Source organism: Stegostoma tigrinum, chromosome 4 (genome assembly GCF_030684315.1).
Source record: "Stegostoma tigrinum isolate sSteTig4 chromosome 4, sSteTig4.hap1, whole genome shotgun sequence".
In the NCBI taxonomy this organism is placed as follows: Eukaryota; Metazoa; Chordata; class Chondrichthyes; order Orectolobiformes; family Stegostomatidae; genus Stegostoma; species Stegostoma tigrinum.
Window position 1 is genome coordinate 29,008,622 of NC_081357.1, and position 20,290 is coordinate 29,028,911.

At 39.4% G+C, this 20,290-nt stretch overlaps 1 protein-coding gene across 6 annotated transcripts in view; it reads left to right on the forward strand.

Moving 5' to 3' along the window:
* Positions 1-20,290, forward strand: part of atg5 (ATG5 autophagy related 5 homolog (S. cerevisiae)) — a 250,982-nt gene that overhangs the window by 81,088 nt on the left and 149,604 nt on the right. For all 6 annotated transcript variants that reach the window (XM_048530924.2, XM_048530920.2, XM_048530925.2 and 3 more), the window contains exon 7: positions 19,140-19,257. In XM_048530924.2, the coding sequence (XP_048386881.1) occupies positions 19,140-19,257 (118 nt within the window). The remainder of the gene's footprint in view (positions 1-19,139; positions 19,258-20,290) is intronic.

A 20,290-nucleotide genomic window follows, 5' to 3' on the forward strand; every position in this document is an offset into this window, starting at 1 on the left:
ACTGCAGAATCTCATACACAAATTCCTTGATCTCCTACTAACCTAATTTTTCCCAGTCCACTTGCATATTGAAGTTCCCCATGAGTATTGTATTAGTGTTGAGGTTGGTTGGCTCGCCGAGATGGTTTATTGTTCCACAGACGTTTCATTACCGTGCTTGGTAACATCCTCAGTGCAGCCTCTGATGAAGCATCGGTGTGTTTTCCCGCCTGATTTTTAAATTTGGTCCGTTGCAATGGATTGCCTCAATGGATCCCAGAGTTTAAAAACCAGGCTGGAAAACACACCGACGCTTCATCAGAGGCTGCACTGAGGATGTTACCAAGCTCGGTAATGAAGTGTCTGCGGACCAACAAACCAGCTCGGCGAGCCAACCAACCTCAACACCCACAACGCGAGCTACAAATCTGCTCCAAAACCTTAAGATTGTATTTCCAAAATGCCTTTTCTATCTTCTGAGCATAGAAAGGTCAACATGGAAGCTAAGTGGAGAATTTTTTTAAAAGTCGCATTTGCTGTCTGAACAGAGGAGATCTATGTAGTGTCATCTAGTCTGTAGTCTCTAGTCTCCCACTGTAGGGGCTTCCACAGTTAGACACAAATTCAGTGTATTTTTTTTCTATTCTCTCGTGGGATGTGACCATCGCTGCTAAAGCAGCATTTGTTACCCATCTCTTGTAAAACCATTTCAAATGACATTTAAGAATCAACTACATGACTTTGAGTTTGTGATCAGATGTAGGCTGGACTAGGTAAGGGTGGTGGATTTCCTTTCCTAAAGAACGTCAGTGAACCAGTTGGGTTTGTACAACAATCAATGATAGTTGTTACAGTTACCATAACTGAGATTGTTCAAAGTTTATTAATTAAATTTAAATTCCAGTTGCCAGGTAGAATTTGGGTCAATGTCCCGAGAGCAGCCCCGTGAAATACAGTGTGCCATCATCTTCCTATAATTGAATGAAGTACAATGAAATTGATGCTTGAACAGGCGACAGATGTAAGTGTTACATTGCCTGTGCTTGCAGGGAAAGATGTTGTAGGAAGGAGCAGGGTTGTCATTTGCTACCGGGGTTGGGGGGCTCCTAAGTTACTGCTGAGGAAGTGATGGGAACGGAGTATAGATATGTTTGGAAGTGCTGAAATGGTTCATAATCCTTTTGAAGAGAGGTAGAATGTGATGACAAGGGATGCTCTGTTTTGCTCCTGAGAGAGAGGGAAGGGTGCTTTCATCATTTGATCAGGGCGATACAGAATGAGCCAAAGAGGATTCTCAAGAAGTTATATCAAACTTAAAACATTAACTGTTATCTCTCCATAAATGTTGCCAGAGTTTCTCTAGCATTTTTTGTTTTGTGAGCTGAATAGAATATTGACCGAGTAAGAGGGCATGGCAGTTGTAGTGTTATAGAGTAATACAGTATGTAAACAGGCCCTTTGGCACAAACTGGTCCATGCTGACTATGGTGCCCACTCAGCTAGTTCCAATTGCCCACTTTTGGTCCATAGCCCTCTAAAACCTTCCCATCCATGTTTTGATGCAGATTTTTTTTTGACATTGCAAATTTACTTGTCTCAACCACTTTCTCTGGCAGCACATTCCATATATACACCACTCTCCAGACAAACAGATTGCCCCTCAGGTCCCCCTTAAATCTATGCCCTCTAGTTTTCAATTCAACATCCCTAGATAAAAGGCTATAGGCATTCATCCTATCTATGCTCCTCATGATTTTATACATCTCAATTCTCCTACATTCCAAGGAATGAAGTCCTATCCCGGCCAACCTCTCCCTATAAGTCGGGCCTGCTAGTCCTGGCAACATTCTCGTAAGTCGTCTTTGCATACTTTCCAGTTTAACCATGTCTTTCCTAACACAGGGTGAACAAAACTATACACAATTCTCCAAGTGCGGCCTCACCAATGACATGTACAACTGTAACATAGCATCGCTACTCCTATGCTCAGTTCCTCAACTGATGAAGGCCAATATGCTAAATGCTGTCTTCACCACCCTGTCTGCCTGTGACACCGCTTTCAATGAACTATGTACTTGTACTCCTAGGTCCCTCTGTTCCACAACACTCCTCAGGACTTTACCATTTGCTGTCTAAGTCGTATCTTAGTTTGTCTTTCCAATGTACAACACCTCACTTATTTGTATTGAATTGCATTTGCTACTTCCCCATCTGATCAAGATCCTTCTGTAATTTTTGATAGTCTTCCTCACTATCAGCAATACCTAATTTTGTATCATTTGCAAACTTACTATCTATGCTTTGTATATTTTCATGCAGATCATTTACATAAATAACAAGCAACAAAGGTCCCAGCACTGACCCCTGTGGCACACAGCTACTCACGGGCCTCCAGTCCAAGAAACAACCTTCCACCATCATCCTCTGCTTCCTATCTTCGGGCCAATTTTGAATCTATTTCGTTAGCTCTCCCTGGATCCCATGCAACCAAACTTTCATGATTAGCCTGCCATGTGGGACCTTGTCAATGGCCTTACTAAAACTGTTCATATAGACAACATCCACTGCCCTACCCACATCTGTCCTCTTGCTTACCTCTTTTAGAGTTTTCCAAGATTTGTCATTTATGACTTCCTGTGCACAAATCCATGTTGACTGTCCCTGATCAGACCTTGGCTATCCAATTGTTGGTGGATCCTGTCCCTCAGTATCCTCTCCAATAATTTGCCCACTACTGACGTCAAGCTCACTGGCCATTCATTCCCTGGCTTGTCTTTGCTACCTTTCTTAAACAATGGAACAACATTTGCCACCCCCCAGTCTTCTGGAACTTGACCACTGGCTAAGGATGAAGCAAAAATCTCTGCAAGGGCATCTGCTATTTCTTCCCTAGCCTCCCACAACGTTCAAGGATGGACTTGATCAGTCGCAGGGGATTTATCTGCCTTAATGCAATCTAAGGCTGCAAACATCTCTCCGGTAATATGAAAGTGATTCAAAACATCCCCAATTGTTTCCCTTATTTCCTTAGCATCCAAGATTCTCTCCTCAGTAAACACTGAGGGAAAAATATTCATTATAAATCTCCCGCATTTCCTCCACACAGACAACAATGCTGATCTTCAAGGGGATCTATTCTCTCCCTAGCCACTTTATTTTAATATATCTGTAGAACCTCTTGGGGTTATCTTTAACCTTATCTGCCAGATCCATCTCGTACCCTGTTTTTGCTGTTTGGATTTCCCCGTTAACGGTGCTCCTGCACTTTTTATTGTCATCTTGTGATTCACTTGAGCCCAATAGCTTAAACCCAACGTACGCCTTCTCCGTTTTCCTGATTAGAGCCTCAAAAATCCTCATCATGTAGGGACCCCTAAAGCTGCCAGCTTTTCCCTTCACCCTAATAGGGGCATACTATCCTTGGACTCTTCATATCACACTTTTTAAAAGTCTCCTATTTGCCAGTCGTTCCTTTTCCTTCAAACAGACTTGATACAAGGTTCTCGATGACCTGCTGTACAGTCATAATGACTGTAGTGATGTCTCCCAGAATTCTGCTGTGATGACTCTCTGCCACCCTCTGATTCACAAAAGTAAAATCAGTAATAAAATCAATCCATTGTGCTATCAATGAAATTATACAAAATGTCTACAGAGAAGTGCTATTAAATAACACTATTTGAATCTATTAAATAACACTTTTTTCTCTGCTGTCCAGAAGAGCAAACTCATGAGGTGTTGAGGGTGTCTCTTGAAAATAAAAATGATCTTCACACCTTTCCACTTGCACTTCTAAGAGTTGTTGAAGGAAGAGAAATGCTTATTGCACAGAAGAAAACTTGGCAGCTAATGCGGTGAAACTGTTTTAGAAGATCAAAATTTTGGGTCAAAGATTTTAATTGACAGTTAAAAATGTGGCCATCAAAGATGAAAGTTGTGGGTATTAGATGTAACAGAGACATGAAGAATCTTGCAATAATTTTTGCATCACAGATTAAGCCACTATGTTGTAGGATGAAAATATGATGCATGCGGTGATGTTAGTTTCGTAATTTTTGTTCATGATGATATGCCAAATATAATTATGACTGACAAAATACAGAGATAACAAAAGATGCATGCTTTGGTGATGGATAACCTGTCTGTATGCTTTTTCATAGTTCTGTTGATGCTTTGTTTTGATCCATTATATCATTTCACTTGATTGTGGTTTGAACACTTTTTAAAGGTTGTGAACTTTACTGGTCTCTTGCTTGTGCTAAACACTAAGTTTTCTTGGGTTTTGTTTTGTAGAGTTGATGCTCTAGAATTGTATGTATCTCTTTGTGTGTGCAATCTAATTATTGCCCAACCATAGTCCAGGACAATGATGCTGATAGTGAGGTGTCACAAATTCATCTTTGGAAATGTTTTGCTGACATCACAACTGACATCTCCCTTATACATCTACTTCTTTGGTGGCCATAGCTGTTTCTTTATGATGAACTCTCTTCTCCCACTTATATAGTTCATTTGTGTTTGAATCTGCTGAAATAAAACATTTTGTATAAATGTAGTTTTATCTTATTGGCTTGATACTTTGAAATAGCTGAGTTGCATTGAACTGGCTGACCCTGAGCAAAGAACTGTGCTACTGAGAGTACTTAATCTGCCAGTGAGAGGAGTTTCTAATGATCGGTGTAACTTATTTTTCTCTGTGGTAATAATTATTTTTAAATTGAAAGGGAAATTGAGTGACAAAATATTGCTTCTCATAACTGGAATTTGTTGTTGAAAGCTGAATTAGAAGAGTTGTTCAAAGCCGATTAAACTGCTATTTGCATTTCAAAATGTAATTTAATGTCATCCCCGAATGTGTTGGAAAATAAGTTAATATCTGTTGGAAGAAAAACATTGCTACGATAAACTTTTAAGGTTTAAAGTAGAGTGGTAATCATGGACAGAAGGCCATGGATTGAAGTCTAGCTCTAAAAGTTTTTAGTTTTACTTATTTTAGCCAAAACCTTGTTCTTCACCATATTCCAGCAACTTCACTGCTTCAAATGATTCAATGTCCTTCCTTTAAAAGTTACTAAGGTAAGGCAGAATTAATGATCCATCTTGCTTTTCTTTGAGTTCCCCAGCATCACCAGACTGGTTCCTGGAACTGTCGTCTGAGGAAAGTTTGAAGAGACTAGGCTGGTATTTCCTGGAGTAAAGAAGACTGAGAATGATTATGAAGGGGATCGAGGGTTATGGAGAGAAAGCAGGAGAATGGGTTTGAGGAAATTATCAGCCATGATTGAATGGCAGAGCAGACTTGATGGGCCAAATGGCCTAATTTCTGTTCCTATGTCTTATGGTCTTATGGAGAAGTGATTTCTTAGGAAATTTAATTCTTAAAGGGATGAATAGAATAGTGCAGAAAAGACATTTCCCCGGCTGTGGGATCCAGAACTGGGCAATACAGTCTCAGAATAAAAGGCAAGCCATTTAGGGTTGAGATGAGGAGGAGCCTCTTCATTTAGAAGTTAGTGAATAGTGGAATTCTGCACCCTAGATGGAGTGACAACAGGTGATGGTACAGGAAAGTGGCAGTGCAATAGATGATATGCCATAATCTAAAATGGCAGAGCGTCTTTTTGGACTAAATACCCTATTCCTGTCCACGTGTACCTCATGCTTCCGTTACATCCATTCAGCCAACTCAATTCACTTGATCATATCAAGAAATAGCTGAAGGCACTAGGTACTGCAGAGACTATGGGTCTTAGAAAACTCCCTAGTAATACTACTGAAAAGTTAGGTCTAGAGCTAGTTGCAAACCTAGCCATGCTGTTCCACTACACCCACAACACTGGCACCTACTAAAACAACGTAGAAAATTGCTCTGATATGGCCTGTCTGCAAAAAGAGAGACAGATCCAAGCTGGCGAATTAATGCCCCTATCAGTGTACTCTTGATCATCACCAAAATAATAGAACGGGTCATTGACAGTGCTGTGAAGTAGACCCTGCAAAGGAATGATACGCTCACCAGTGCTCAGTTTAGGCTCCATCAAGACAACTCAGCGGCTGATCTCATTGCACATCTCATTGCAGCCACAGTCCAAACACAGATAAAGGGCTGATAAAGAGGCAACATGAGAATGACTGCCTTTGTCATCAGTGCAGTATTTGACCAAATATGCTATCAAACAGCCTTAGCAAAACTGATAATTGAAATCTGTTGGAGGGAGATCTTGCTGATTGGAATCAAAACTTTGAAGGAAGACGTAATGCTCGTTGGAGGTGAGGGACCTCATACCAGAAACGTTACTGTAAGAATTCCTCAGAGTAGTATCCTAGCCCTATCTATCTTTAACTGCTTTATCATTGATCTTCTGACAATCGTAAGGACAGGTGTGGAGATGTTTGCTAATGATTGCATTTTCGTCACCATCAAAATTACTCAGATACTAAAGCAGCCTGTGCCCATCTACAGCCAGATATGGACAACATCCAGACTTGGGTTGAAAGGTGGCATAATATATCTGTGCCAAATAGTGACCATCTCCAACAAGAGATAATGCAATTATCCCCCTTTGGCATTCAGAGACATTAATATCCTTAAGTCTCCCACGGTCAACATCCAGGGATTTATCAGAAACTGAACTGAAACAACCATATAAATACTGTGGCTGCAAGTGCAGGTCAGAAGCTAAGTATTTTGTACTGAGTAATTAATCTCTGCTTCCCCAATGCCTATCCACCATCTCAAGGTACAAATGCAGCTCCAATAAGTCAGCATGCAAGCGCAGTTGTACTAAAATTTTAGTATCAACAAATACTGCCACAATTTTAAGACTGAGGTCGGTAGATTCGTGTTTGTTAGCACATTTGGGGGTAAATGGAATTGTGCAATTTGAAACGCAAACCGATCTTATTGGCTGGCAAAGCAGGCTCAAGGAGTTAAGTGGTCTACTTTTATTTTGGATTTTAGATGTTAACACTTAGCAAGATTCCTAGCTTCTGACCTGCTTTGGAATCCAATCCATTCTGAAAGATGCAGCATTGGTTGTATCACTTCCTACTATCCTGAATAAATCCAGGACTGTATTACTCCATTTTCTGGAGAAAGATTCAGAAGCCAGAAGAGAGAACCTAAGATTTTCTAAGGAGATATAATTCTGTAAACAGTTTTGAGTGGGAAGTGTCCTCTCCAGTGAAATGAGGCATCCTACCTATTCTATCAGAACTTCTGAGGTTAAATTTGAGCTGAACCTGCTGAATTTTGTTCATCTGTCCCTGCACCATTTGTTAGTATTCTTTGTTCCAACATTGGCAAGATTAGTGTAGAACTTCAAAGTAATAAAAGTTGGTGGAATATTTGAAAAATCACTGTCAAAGTTCACTGCAGAAGTGTGAAATGATACGTCCTTGTTGGGAAAGCGTGGAAAGACTATGTAAACTAACAGGTACGGTTCTTAAGGAGGAGGGCAGGAGCTGAAGTATGTGGAGTGCATGCACATGTTTTAGCTTATGCAGAAAACGAGAATGAGGAACTTCAGTTATGTAGATAGATTGGAGAAGTTGGGATTATTTTCTTTGAAGAAGAGAAGTTTGAGAAGACATTTAGTTGAGGTTCTAAAAATCATGAGGGCTCTGGACGTAAACATGGTGGGCTGAAGGGCCTGTTTCTATGCTGTCGGGCTTTAAGAAGATAGAACCTGCTTCTGTTGGTAGAAGCATCACGAATGAGAGAGCATGTATTTAAGATGATTGGTAAATGTAATGGTAACGCAAGAAAAAGTCTTTTCGTGCAACAAGTGATTAGGATCTGGGTTGTATTGCCTGAGGCTTGAGTGGAATAAGTGTCAGACAAGACATTTGAGAGGGAGTCAAATCATCTGAGAAAGAACAACGTATAGGGGCATTTACTTAAAATTATCCTCGAGTAGCTTTCCAGTTAGGAAAGACAAGTGATTGTGTAGTATTAAATTATATTCTTGCCAAAAGAAAAGGAAGTTCAAATATGTGTTATTCTGTCTTTGTAACAAAACAACTTTAATCAGGCTGAAGTAATTCTCTCCCGTTCCATTTCTTAATCTCCATATAGACAAGGGCAGAGGTTAACTGTCGCAAAGGATCAAAATATTGTTTGGAAAGGCAGTACAAAATTTCAGAATTTTGTCATCAGACAAGTTTATTTCAGATTTTTCTTCACCCTTGTATGGGATATGGATATAACTGGCAAGGCCAGCATTTGTTGCCCATCCCTAACCGAATCATCAAGTTGGATTGAGTGTAAATCAGACCAGGTAAAACGCAACAGATTTTCTTTTCTAAAGGGCATGAGTGAACCATAGGGGTTTTTACAAGAATCAACAATGGTTACATGGTTGCAATTAAACTAGCTTTTATTTCTAGATTTTACTGAATTCAGATTTCACCATCTGCTATGGTTTGAGCCCATGTCCCCAGACATTTGCCTGGGGCTTTGGCTTACTAATCCAGTAACATTACCACTACACCATCATTGCCCCTTAAGACAATGTGTTCTACGCTCATGCTTTAGAATTTAACTTCAGGGGCTATCTGACTGCGCAACCTTTTTGAAAGAATATATTCTTACATTTAACTTGCATGAAGTCTCATTTTATAAGAATTAAGGCTTCTGGATGATTCAAACGAAAGGCTGTAGTAAGCAGAACTTTAATGTAGTTGCTGTATATTTTGAACATTGACTTTCTGTATCAAACTTCCTTTGATATTAAAAATAGTTGGAAAATGTTTATTGTATGCTGCAAAATTGTTGACATTTACATCTCCAGCATTTTTGCAGCTGCAGTTGAATAAGAAAACTCAATGCTGCCAGCTCTTCTGTGTTTTTTAATCAAGTAATCCCATGGTCAGTTTTTTCCACCATCCTGCCATTTCTTTTCTTGTCAAATGTATATCAATTTGTTTTTAAAAGTTTCTGTTAAATCTGTATTTTACCCATTATAGACAGTACATTTCAAGTCATCATAACTTAATGAAAACAAAATTATTATTCCTTGTCACATCTGATTTGTTTCCAATTATTTTAAATTTGTGTCGTTTTGATGCCAATATTTTCTGTAAGTGGACATAGTTTGCCTTACAACTCTTCCAATAAGCTTGATGATATTGTACCTACTAGACTTGAATTCTAAGATGCTATGGCTTGGAATTTGCTGCAGTGACCAGCCACATAAGTCAGATTGCTGAGCTGCTAGTCAATGAATGCAGCTGTTTGCTAGAAAAAAATAATATTATGCTGCAAAGAGTTTAGTAGCTGTTCAGGAAACTTGCACCCAACCATTGATGCAAATCCGAGGTGCCTTTCTGTAAGGGTATGTTTCAAATCACTGGCCCTTATCTGAAGGGATTGCAGCATGTACGGAACACCCAAACTGTGATCTGAGAGTGGTGGAGTTTGTACTGCAACTGTGTAAGTCTATATATTGACATTAAGGTGTGATCTGTAATGTACAGTGTTGTCCCTGAGCTGTATGCAGCCTCTGACCATCTCATTGCACTTCAGTGTGCCGTTCTTTATTTTCATTATTTAAAAAGTTTTATTCATTCTCAAGAAGTCCTTCACTATTGGTTGGGCAATGCGATCCATGAAGCAACATAATGGAAGCAAGTTAACTTTGGATCTCCCTTGGTGTAGTAGATATTTTCAACCAATTTATTTGGACATGTTATTATACACTTCTGGAGAGGTGGGACTTGAATCAGGTCTTCTAGCCTGGATGTAGGGGCACTATTACTGTATCACTACTGCAACGCTGTCCCTTGGTGTTGCAGTTTTAATCACCAACAAAGTCATCTTCAAATATTTTATCATTTCTCCCCATGTCAACCAAAAACTTTCAACTAGGTTTTTTGTGTCTGAGAGAGGCGAGGAAAGAAATAAACACTTTACTAAGTCACTTCCAATTGTACACTAAATTTCCAATTACCTACCCCTTGGTACTCCATTTTCCCCCAGGACACTTCTGCAGCCGCTGATTTCTTCAACTATTCTTTCCCTTCCACTTCTCATGCCTTTGTGCTCAGATAAAGTCTGCATGGTTTCTTAGTTTTGTTGTTCCTCTAATACAATAGCCTCTGGTCAAGTGGGAAAGAACCTAATCTAAAACTGATTTAATCCTTCATCACCACTTCTGATATAACCAACTTCAAGTTCTAAGAAACCTTACTCTCCACTACAGCACTGCTACTACTGTCATATCTTTCTGGAGCATAAAACAGATTGACTAACACAGCATGACTTCTGACTTTTGGAGCATAAAGCTAAATCATGTGCTGCTTCTCCCACACTGTCAACTGCCTACTTAAAGTACGTGCTGTCATCTAACCATTAGGAAGAATTCATGGATTTCTTCACAGGAAATAGATTTTGTTGCTGCATCCTTTTTTGGGCTGATGTCGTCAAGCTTTCTCCCAGGCCCCCTCCATGAGGTACCAGCTCTTCACCCGAGTCAATACCACAAAGCCCAAATGCAGTAGCCTTGATAAGAGTCTGGAGCTGGATGAACATAGCAGGCCAAGCATCATCTTAGGAGCACATAAGCTGATTTTTCGGGCCTAGACCCTTCATCTCTTCTAAAGAAATGTCTAGGCCCGAAAGGTCAGCTTTTGTGCTCCTGAGATGCTGCTTGGCCTGCTGTGTTCATCCAGCTCCACACTTTGTTATCTTGGATTCTCCAACATCTGCAGTTCCGTTATCTCTGCAGTAGCCTTGACCTTAGTTTGAAATTCATATCTTTACCACTAATTCATACCCTGCTTGGCCACTGTCAATCTTATTAGACTCTTTTGATTTGGAACCCCCCCCCCACCCCGGCTTTTCCAGACTGTTCTCTGTTTGTTCAAATCTTTATTCATAACACCTTTGAACCCAAGTTTGTCAGGGCTCTCATTATCAGTTTGCCATCCTCAATAAATTTCAGCTGTAAGCCTGCCAGTCATCCCTATCCTCACTAATCTGCATTTGACTCTCAATTCCTCCAACGTGTTGAATTTAAAGTCCCTACCCTACAATCCAGTGTTCCTTCTATCTTTAAATTGCCATTTTCACCCCAAGTAGTCACCGTCACAGCACTGAAGTCTTTTTGCTGGCCACTCCACTGCTGCCTGACCTTCCAACATCCAAGGCTCACTATTTTGAATTCCCCACTGACCCCTTCTACATATCTATTTATATTTCTTCAAGATCTCCTTAAAAATGCATCTCAATTTTCTAATCCCCGTTCTCATTAATTCTTCTTTGATTTAGTGTGCACTTTATGTATCTGAAATATCTTCAGTTATTTTGTGATTTTGAAGGTGCCTTGCAGATGGATGATAAGATCCTAAGACAAAATTGTTCCAGTTGCCAGCAGTTTTGTTAGGTTATATATGCTTTGAGAATCAAGATAAAGTTGTAATGAACAAAATTTAGAAATGGAATGTTGTAGAATATTGACAATTTTGTACTGAATTGGCTGCATCTGGAAAAAATGCAGTGTTAATTCTGGCACTTTGTAATAGGAAATGACTAAACTGTGAGCAGGACAGTATAGAACTTCAAAAGGACAATAACAAATGACACTGGTTGAATATGTGGCAGATGGAGTTTAATGTGGAGAAGTGTGAGATTATGGTCTTTGTACCAAAGTGCATTGACAGCAGGGTCACTCAACCTGAAACGTTAACTCTGATTTCTCTTCACAAATGCTGTCAGACCTCTCAAGCTTTTCCAGCAGTTTCTGTTTTTGTTTGTATAAAAAATAAAGGGGACTACTCTGAAGAGTGTGCGGATGCAGAGATATCCTGGTCTCTATGTATATAAGCCTAAAAGGTGGCAGGACAGGTAGAGAACAGTCTGTGATTTTTGAATCAAGCATACAGTACTCTATGCTTCAAAGAGGCTCATATAACATGAGCAGGGAGGTTATGATACTTTTATAAATCATTGGTTAGACTTGAGCTGGTGTTATTGTATTGTTCTGGACGCTGCACAATAAGAAGGATGTGAATACGTTTGAGTGTGTAGAAGAGGTTTCCAAGAATGGTTTCAGGGATGAGACACTTCCGTTGTGAGGAACCTGACAGCTTGGAGAACTTGACTTTCTCTCTGACAGGAGAAGACTAAGAAAAAATTTGATAGAAATTTTCAAAATCATTGGGCTACGGACAAACTGGATTAGGAGAACCTCCCCATTCGTGAACAAATCAAGAATGAGGGGGCAGTGATTTGAGGCGTTTTCTAAAAGAAGCAATTGTGAGGTGAGAAAATGCTCAAATTATTTGGGCACAGTATATACCGCGTGAAGGTTTGGTGGAGCCAGACTAAATTAAGGCATTTGAGAAGGCATTGAATGATTATATAAATAGAAGCAATTTGCAGGCCTACAGGGGAAGGAGATTGGTGCTAAGTTAAAATGCTCAGAGAATCAGTTCAGACGTGATGGGCCAAATGGCCTGATTCTGTAAAGGAGGGGTGGAGTCAGTTGGAAAGAGCAGGTAGCAAGGATCTGAAAGTAACTGAGTTGTTGGATCTTGTGTTCCTTTGCAAGGAAAATATTTATTGTAGAAACATCAAATGAGATGAAATAGGACTGAGGGTTAAGACAGCTTTGAGATATCAAAAGGCACTCCTGATGGAGAGAGAGGCCAAGAATGTGCATGCGGCAACGCAGTAGTTAAGAGCATAATATATTGTAGAAATTTCTGTAATCCTGGGTGGATTAAAATCATGAGAGATGGAATTTCTTTTTGAAATTATGTTGAGTATGCTAAAGCCAGAGATGATCACCTAAGGAGGACCAGGTGGCTGAGAGACCGTGTTTTGCTAAACACTATCAAACCCTAGGAGGAATGTAGATAGCAATGAAGATGAACAAATTTGCCTTCAGCTGGGTTGAGGAGCACAAGAGTTGGCAAAACATGGTGCAGCTAAATAAAATCCTTGTCAGGTAGCGTTTGGAGTGTTGTGTGCAGTTTTGATAACCACACTACCAGAACGATGTGGAGGCTTTGGAGGAAGTACAGGGAAGGATGTTCCTGGTCTCTAGGGCATTGACGACGAGGGAAGGTGAAAAAGACTAGGATTGTTTTCACTGGAAAGATGACAGCTCAGAGGAGATCTGATATTGAGGTTGGTTGGCTCGCTGAGCTGGTTAGTTGTTCCGCAGACGTTTCGTTACCGTGACTGGTAATATCTTCAGTGCAGCCCCTGATGAAGCTGTGTTTTCCTGCCTGGTTTTTAAACTCTGCGGTCTCTTGCAATAGATTGCCTCACTTCTGGGTTTCCTCCGTAGTGGAATGTATACGGGGTCGAGTTCAATGTGTTTATTAGTCGAATGCTTCGTGGAGTGCAATGCTTCCAGGAATTCTCGTGCCTGTCTCTGCCTACCCTGACCCGGCATCTTGGTGTTGTCCCAGTCAGAGTCGTGGTTCTCAATCCACATGGACAAGGAGAACCATGACTTCGACTGAGACAACACCAGGATCCTGGGACAGGGTAGGCAGAGACAGGCACGAAAATTCCTAGAAGCATGGCACGCCACGAAGCATGCTACTAATAAACACGTTGAACTCGACCCCGTGTACATTCCACTACGGAGGAAACCTGGAAGTGAGGCAGTCCATCGCAACAGACCCAAGAGTTTAAAAACCAGGCGGGAAAACACAGCGACGCTTCATCAGAGGATGCATTGAGGATGTTACCAAGCACGATTAACAAAACGTCTGTGGAACAATAAACCAGCTTGGCGAGCCAACCAACCTCAACACCCACAACCTGAGCTACAGATCTGCTCTAAAACCTTAGGAGACCTGATAGAGGCTGACAAAATTGAGGTGCGTAGATAGGGTGAATAGGCAAAGGCTTCTTCCCAAGTTTCAAATACAAGGGGGTACTGGTTCAAGGTCAGAGGGGAAAAGTTTAAGGGAGGTGTGTGAGGTAAGTTTTTCGTGCAGAGAGTGGTGTCAGCCTGGAATGCGCTACCAGAAGAGGTGGTGCCAGCAGGCTCATTGAAGACATTTAAGAGGCACCTAGATTGCCACACGAATACGGACGGAATAGAGATCGAAAAATGGTAGGTTTGTTTTTAGATTAATCAGGGAGTGATGGTCGGTACAGATTTGGAGGGACAAAGGGCCTGTTTCTGTGCTATACTTTATGATTTAAAGGGCCTGTTTCTGTGCTATACTTTATGATTTGTTCACCTGAAAGGTGCAAACACAAATCCCTTTGGAGAGAAGAATAAAACTTCAATGTATGCATAACTGAAAGAGAAGTGGCAGTGAAGTAAATATTTAAATAAGGGCAAAGTGCTGCAGGTGAAGGACATGCAAACTAAAAACAGCAAGTACTGGAGAAACTCAGCCAGTCTGCCAACATCTCTGGAGAGAGAAGCAGAATTGATATTGAGAGCCCAGTATGAACTCCTTTCAGAACAACCACTGACACTGATTTTGGACTTTTAAACATAAGATTGCAACTCTTACAGAGATCTGGCCTATCAGTCAGATTAAGACTCTTTTTAATATTAAAATAATTTGTTCTGGAGTTTATAGCATTGGGTTTCATAATAATACATTTAGTTAATGTTGATCTTTGCCATAGTAAAGGTCTTATTGGCCTCTACAGGTATTATAACACAGGGTAGGAGAAGGATTGTTGCTGAGTCTGATTCTGTCCTTGCTTGACCTTTTAGCTCGATGCACTTTCCACTATAGATCTCAAGACGGAGCAGGAATGAAACCCCTGTTGTGTTCTGATATTTCCCTGGAATTGAAAACTTTTAAATGTTGTGGGACACTACAGATTCTCTTAAGCCTTTTACACCAAAACTTATGTAAGTGAATGAGATTGATAGTGTGCTGTGCTTAATTGTTTATTTTGTTTGAATTGTCTTTTTATTTTGATCTAGAAAACTCCAAACTTAATTTTTAAAAGATGCGATTTCAGGTTAACAGATGTTTATTATAAAATTAATTCTATTGTGACCAATAAATTATAGGGTTGAAATCTAAATTATAGGAACATAGTTTTAAGGCTGGAGAATATTATAACAATCTGGTAAAACCAGTTGATCTTTTACGTATAAATTCTGTGTCTGATATCATCTCTTTCACTGACACCTGAAGAAGGAGCGAGGCTCTGAAAATTTGGGTTTTCAAATAAACCTGTTGGACTATAACCTGGTGTCATGTGATTTCTAACCTTGTCTAATAAAAGGATTAAACAAATTCAGCATAACAGCAGTGGACCATAAAACTGTTCCTAATACACTGTTAAAAATATTTAACTATTTGTGGCACAAGGAATTGAAATACAACTGTGGGACTAACATTCCTTTTATGCTGAAAGAGTTAATTATTGATGGATCTGATTAAAAATATATCCAGATGTTGTCATCTAATTTCAACATATGCGTACTCACCATCTAAACTTTACAGCTAATCTTTCAAATCCTTCGCATTCTACCAGTGACTCAGTTTTCCTGGTAATCCTATATGTGCACCACTGTTAACATGTGCTGTATTTCAATTTTGTTTGCTTTCAATTCCCCAGCCTCCTAAAAAAACAGGGCTTTTAGTTACAGGTGTCAAGACCATGCACCTACATTTGCAGAGCTGACTGATTATTCATCTCTAAGCACTGTATATCTGGCACATAGGCTCAGGTGTTACATTGAAGTGTGAGTGACTGACAGTTTGGATAGGAAAATATAGGACAAGCCAAGATCTGCATTGTTTTGAGGAGAGAGTTAGCCATTGCTGCTTACAAAATTAAAGTGTGTAACAAATACACATAAACAAATGAACATTGTGCATATCTATTTGAAGTATTTCAATTAGAAATGATCCTTGAGCAAATACCAACACTGCCTCCAGCCACACAAGTTGAAATGTTGGAAAATGTTCAGTGAAAAATCTTTAGAGCAAATGTGATGCAATTTAATTAACAGTAAAACTAGAAACTGAACGAGTTCTTTGAGCTGATGTTGTAATTCCTACATGACTATGAATCTGTCTTCAGGAAATGGAAAATAACTGTGGAACGGAATATTTTTAACAGAATTCAAATGCATGATTGAGTAAACATTGAAATTGAATTTTGTGTAAAGGTCTTTTTTAAAAAAAAAAGTAAACACCTCAGATCCCAGAGGTCTTTTATTCGTTTTCAATGGAAGCAAACCTTCCGTTCTTCCAACTGGGAAGAACTTTTAATTTATGCCATTCATTTTCTCGCTTCTCAATCAAGACTGTTGACAGCCGTGGTTACATGGGATCCTTGATTCTTTCAGGATGTTACAATTAACTTTTTTTTGTAAACCCTGACAGTGAGTATGAATGACGATTTGATACATGTACCTCTGTTATTAACTGTCTTTGCCTGACATCGCCTGCACTTTTTCAGTAGGGCAACTGCACAACATAACACATGATTAATTTCCTAGCTCTTCCCTGTCCCCGTTCTAGTTTCATTTGCCTTATCTTTACTTGGTGATAAACTTGCAATTTCATATCTAGTAATTAGCAGTCCCCTGATTAAATGTTGCACTTCACTTGCCTGGAAAGTTTCTTTTTGTTACTTCTTCAACAGGTTATACCTCATTGCCTTAACATTGCCTGGTTCCATTCTTGTACATAAAACTTCGGCAAGTCGCTTACCTGAAATGGCTGCTTCTGTGCCCAAGTAGTCTTACCTCTGATGTTACCCAAGTACCTATTTTCATATCACTTCCTATTTCGCATCTAAATGCTGTCTGTCAGCAGCAATATCCAAAAAAACTGGAACATGCATCTAGTTTTGTTATCTCTAGATTTGACTTTTCCAATGCATTCAGGGCTGGCTTCCCACCATTCTTTTAAGATCTAACTGCACGATCCCATTGAAACTTTTTGCACAGCTGTGCATGTGTGTCCTATATCTACATGGTGAGTCCTGTGCACTTTCTTTCTTTCAGGCTGTTACATAGCCTAACAGGAGTACTGCGGCCTCCTGAGTTCTCTGCCCCAAACTCACTGATCCACATTGGCTCTTCTACTTTAACAATGCCATGTTTCTAAATTATCCCCCTTCTTTTTTCCTCAAATTTCCCCGGCGTCACCTGTTTTCCCCCCTCCAGTCTCCTTCAGCCCTGCATCTCTTGGATATATGCTGCACACATTCTGACCTCTTGCCCATTTTGCGTGTGAATTGCTGCACCATTGGTGACAGTGCTGCCAATAGCCTATGTTTTAAAATTTCTCCTTAAATCTCTGCCCCCTCACTTCTTTCTTCCTTTAAGAAGCTCCTTGAAACCCGTTTTGTTGATTATACTTTTAGGGATCTGCCCCAACACCACCAAAGTGTCTTTATATAATTATTTTCTGTGATTCCTCTTATGAAATGTTGTGTGATGTTTCATGGTATTAAAGATCCTGTCTGAATGTAATTTACTTTAAATAGTCTCTTACATTGAAATAAAGAAAATTGTATAGAACAATGGCTTCTGATTTGTTATATGATCTCTGCTTGTCATTGAAAACACTCAAATCATTCAACAGTTCTATACATCTATGGAGAGACCTGACAAATGGTCCATACTTGAAAATTTGGCTTGCCTGTTTTTACTCCAGATAGTGACTGGTGTAAACCATTTTCTGGGCTTGTTTCAGATTTCCAGTGTCTGTAGATTTTTGCTAAGTTGTCTGATGTGTGGAAAAACAGTTGCCTTTTATTTTAAGTGTGCTGTAAATTCATTATCCTTGGCAGTTTACAAGATAAGCGCACATGGCAAAGATTTTGCCACATATACACTTTTCCAAATGAGAAACAATATTTTTCTGCACTTTCAGTACTTTTAAGTGATTTTATTAGTTAAATATTTGCCTTGGTTAATTTTCTTTGGTATGTTTTGTAAAGTAACTGTTCTTTGAAGAATAAGCACCGGATTGAATTAAATATTATTGCCCTTTAATTCTATACGTAAGAAAATTATTCTGCTTTTTTTAAAAACAAATGTCATGTTTTCATGTCCAGATTTAATTTGTGATACTCTCACAATGATGGTGTGTTCTTCCCACCACAGGAAGTACGCTGCTAGCTGTTCCTGACCAATCTGCATCTTTTATAAATGGTGGGCTCAGTGATTTATGTCACCCTTGTTATTATGATTAATAACATGATATGCAAAGGACTTTTGAGAAGATAGCAAGATGTAGTTTGCAGTTATACAAGATACTAGTTCAAACATCTTAGAGTTAATCATGGCCAGTGGAAACTTTAATTCCCATTCATCTTTAAGTAAACATGGCAGGTAACTTGTACAGAGCAAGTTTCCTCAAAGGATGAGTAATCAGATTAACTGTTTTAGTGATAACAGTGAGGGATGAATTTTGTCCTGGTTAGCCAGAGAGCTCATGGTCCAGCCTGTTTCAGAGGAGGTGTCAAATGCCCCCTCACCTGAGATTAATGTTAAATGAGCAATAGCTTTGGTTTTTGGGAGCAAAAACCATACAGCCACAGGAAAGCTAAACTGATGCTGGCCGGTTGACTCAACCTCTAATCAAATCAATTTAGGTTTTCAAAGTCATTCCAAGACATTTATTGCCTCCATAATCTTTTACTTGTACAACTGTCTTCACATCTCCTATGAAGTCAGTGGCTTGTTTTGGAGTATGCAAACCATGTGCACCTAACAGTCAGTCAGTAGTTGATATGAGTGATCCTTCATGAGCAGGGTTAATATGTGAGAATACATAAGTGCTATGGAGAATTCAGAGCTGTTTATAACTTCAAAAACAAGCATGTCACTTAGACAAAATGGGGAGAGGATAGTAGACAGTGAAACACAATTTGACGTATGCAGTCTCCTCTAATACTGAAAAGCTATCTAATGCATTGTTTAGAGCTCCACAGGTATACAATACTGAATCTACTCTGTGGGAATAGGAGTGATGCATTAATGGAAGAACCTTAAGTTAGTAATTGGTAATGTTAATGCACAGCCAAGATTCTTTCTAAGGGCCGTAAAGCTTTTGTTATAGTACGTATTTCATTAAGAAAAGTTGCAATTTTAGTGCAGTAAGATTTCAAGCTGTTTGGTGAACCAGTGATGGCAGGCGAGTTTATCGCAATGTAAATTGGAGTGCTGAATTTTAAACAAATTTAATTCTTTGTATTACAGCCATTAAATGAACGGCCATTTATTCAGAAACTATTTCGTCCAATTAGTTCAGAAGGACATCCACATAATCTTGGTGACTTGTTGAAAGAAATGTTTCCTGCTGCTGTAACTCCTGAAGGTAGGATTCTGATCCTTCACTTAGCCAATTTTTAGTTTCCAGTTTTGAATTCAGTTCCATATTTTGTGTAATCGTGTCTGATTTTTGTTTTGTATAACATAAGTTTTAACTTGTCTAAAATGATCCCAGCAACCAGAAGGGTTTGGAAAGATTCAGCATGGATTTCTAAAGAGGAAATCACGTTTAACTAGCTTCCTAACATTTTCTGAAGAGGTAACAGGCTCAATGAGAGTCATGTTATTGATGTGATGTACAAGGACTTTTTAGTGTTTGATACAGTGCAGTGCAACAGATGCATGAGGAAAGTTTTTATCAGTCATGGAATAAAATGGTCAGTAGCAACATGGATACAAATTTGGATGAGCGAAGGGAAGCACAAAGTACTCATCTAGGGTTTTGTCTACACAGTATAGAAGGGATGTGAATGTGCTGAAGAGAGTGTGAAAGCTGTGTAGAAGGTTGGCGCCAAGGGTGAGGGACTTCAAGAATGAGCTTAGGTTGAAAAATTAGGACTGGGTATCTCCTCAGAGAAAAATGTTGTGACAATTGATGATAAAGGTTTTCACCATCACAAAGCAGGCTAGAGAGAGTAGATAGGGAGAAACTGAGCCTGGTCGTATAGGGAACAAAGACAAGAAGGCTTAAGTTTAACGTGATCTGCAAAAGAAACAAGGGGGAGGTGAGGAAAAACGTTTTTCATTCACTGAGTAGTTAAGGTATGAAATGTACCTCCTGGAAATGTGGTGGAGGCAGGTTCAGTTGAAGTATTCAAGAGGACATTGGACACTTAGTTGAGTGAAAACAAAACGTATGGTTTTGGGGAAAATGAGAGCTTAGTTAATGATCATTTAATGAACTGGTGCTGGCACAGTGGATCAAATGGCTACCTCCTGAGCTATAACATTTCTGTGATTCTGTCTTTTGATTTTTTAAATTTTCTATTGTTTGTCAAATCAGACTAACAAAATATGTCTGTCTCTTGATTTCAAAGTAGGAGGCATGAGGACAATAAATTTTTGTTCTTCATTTAACT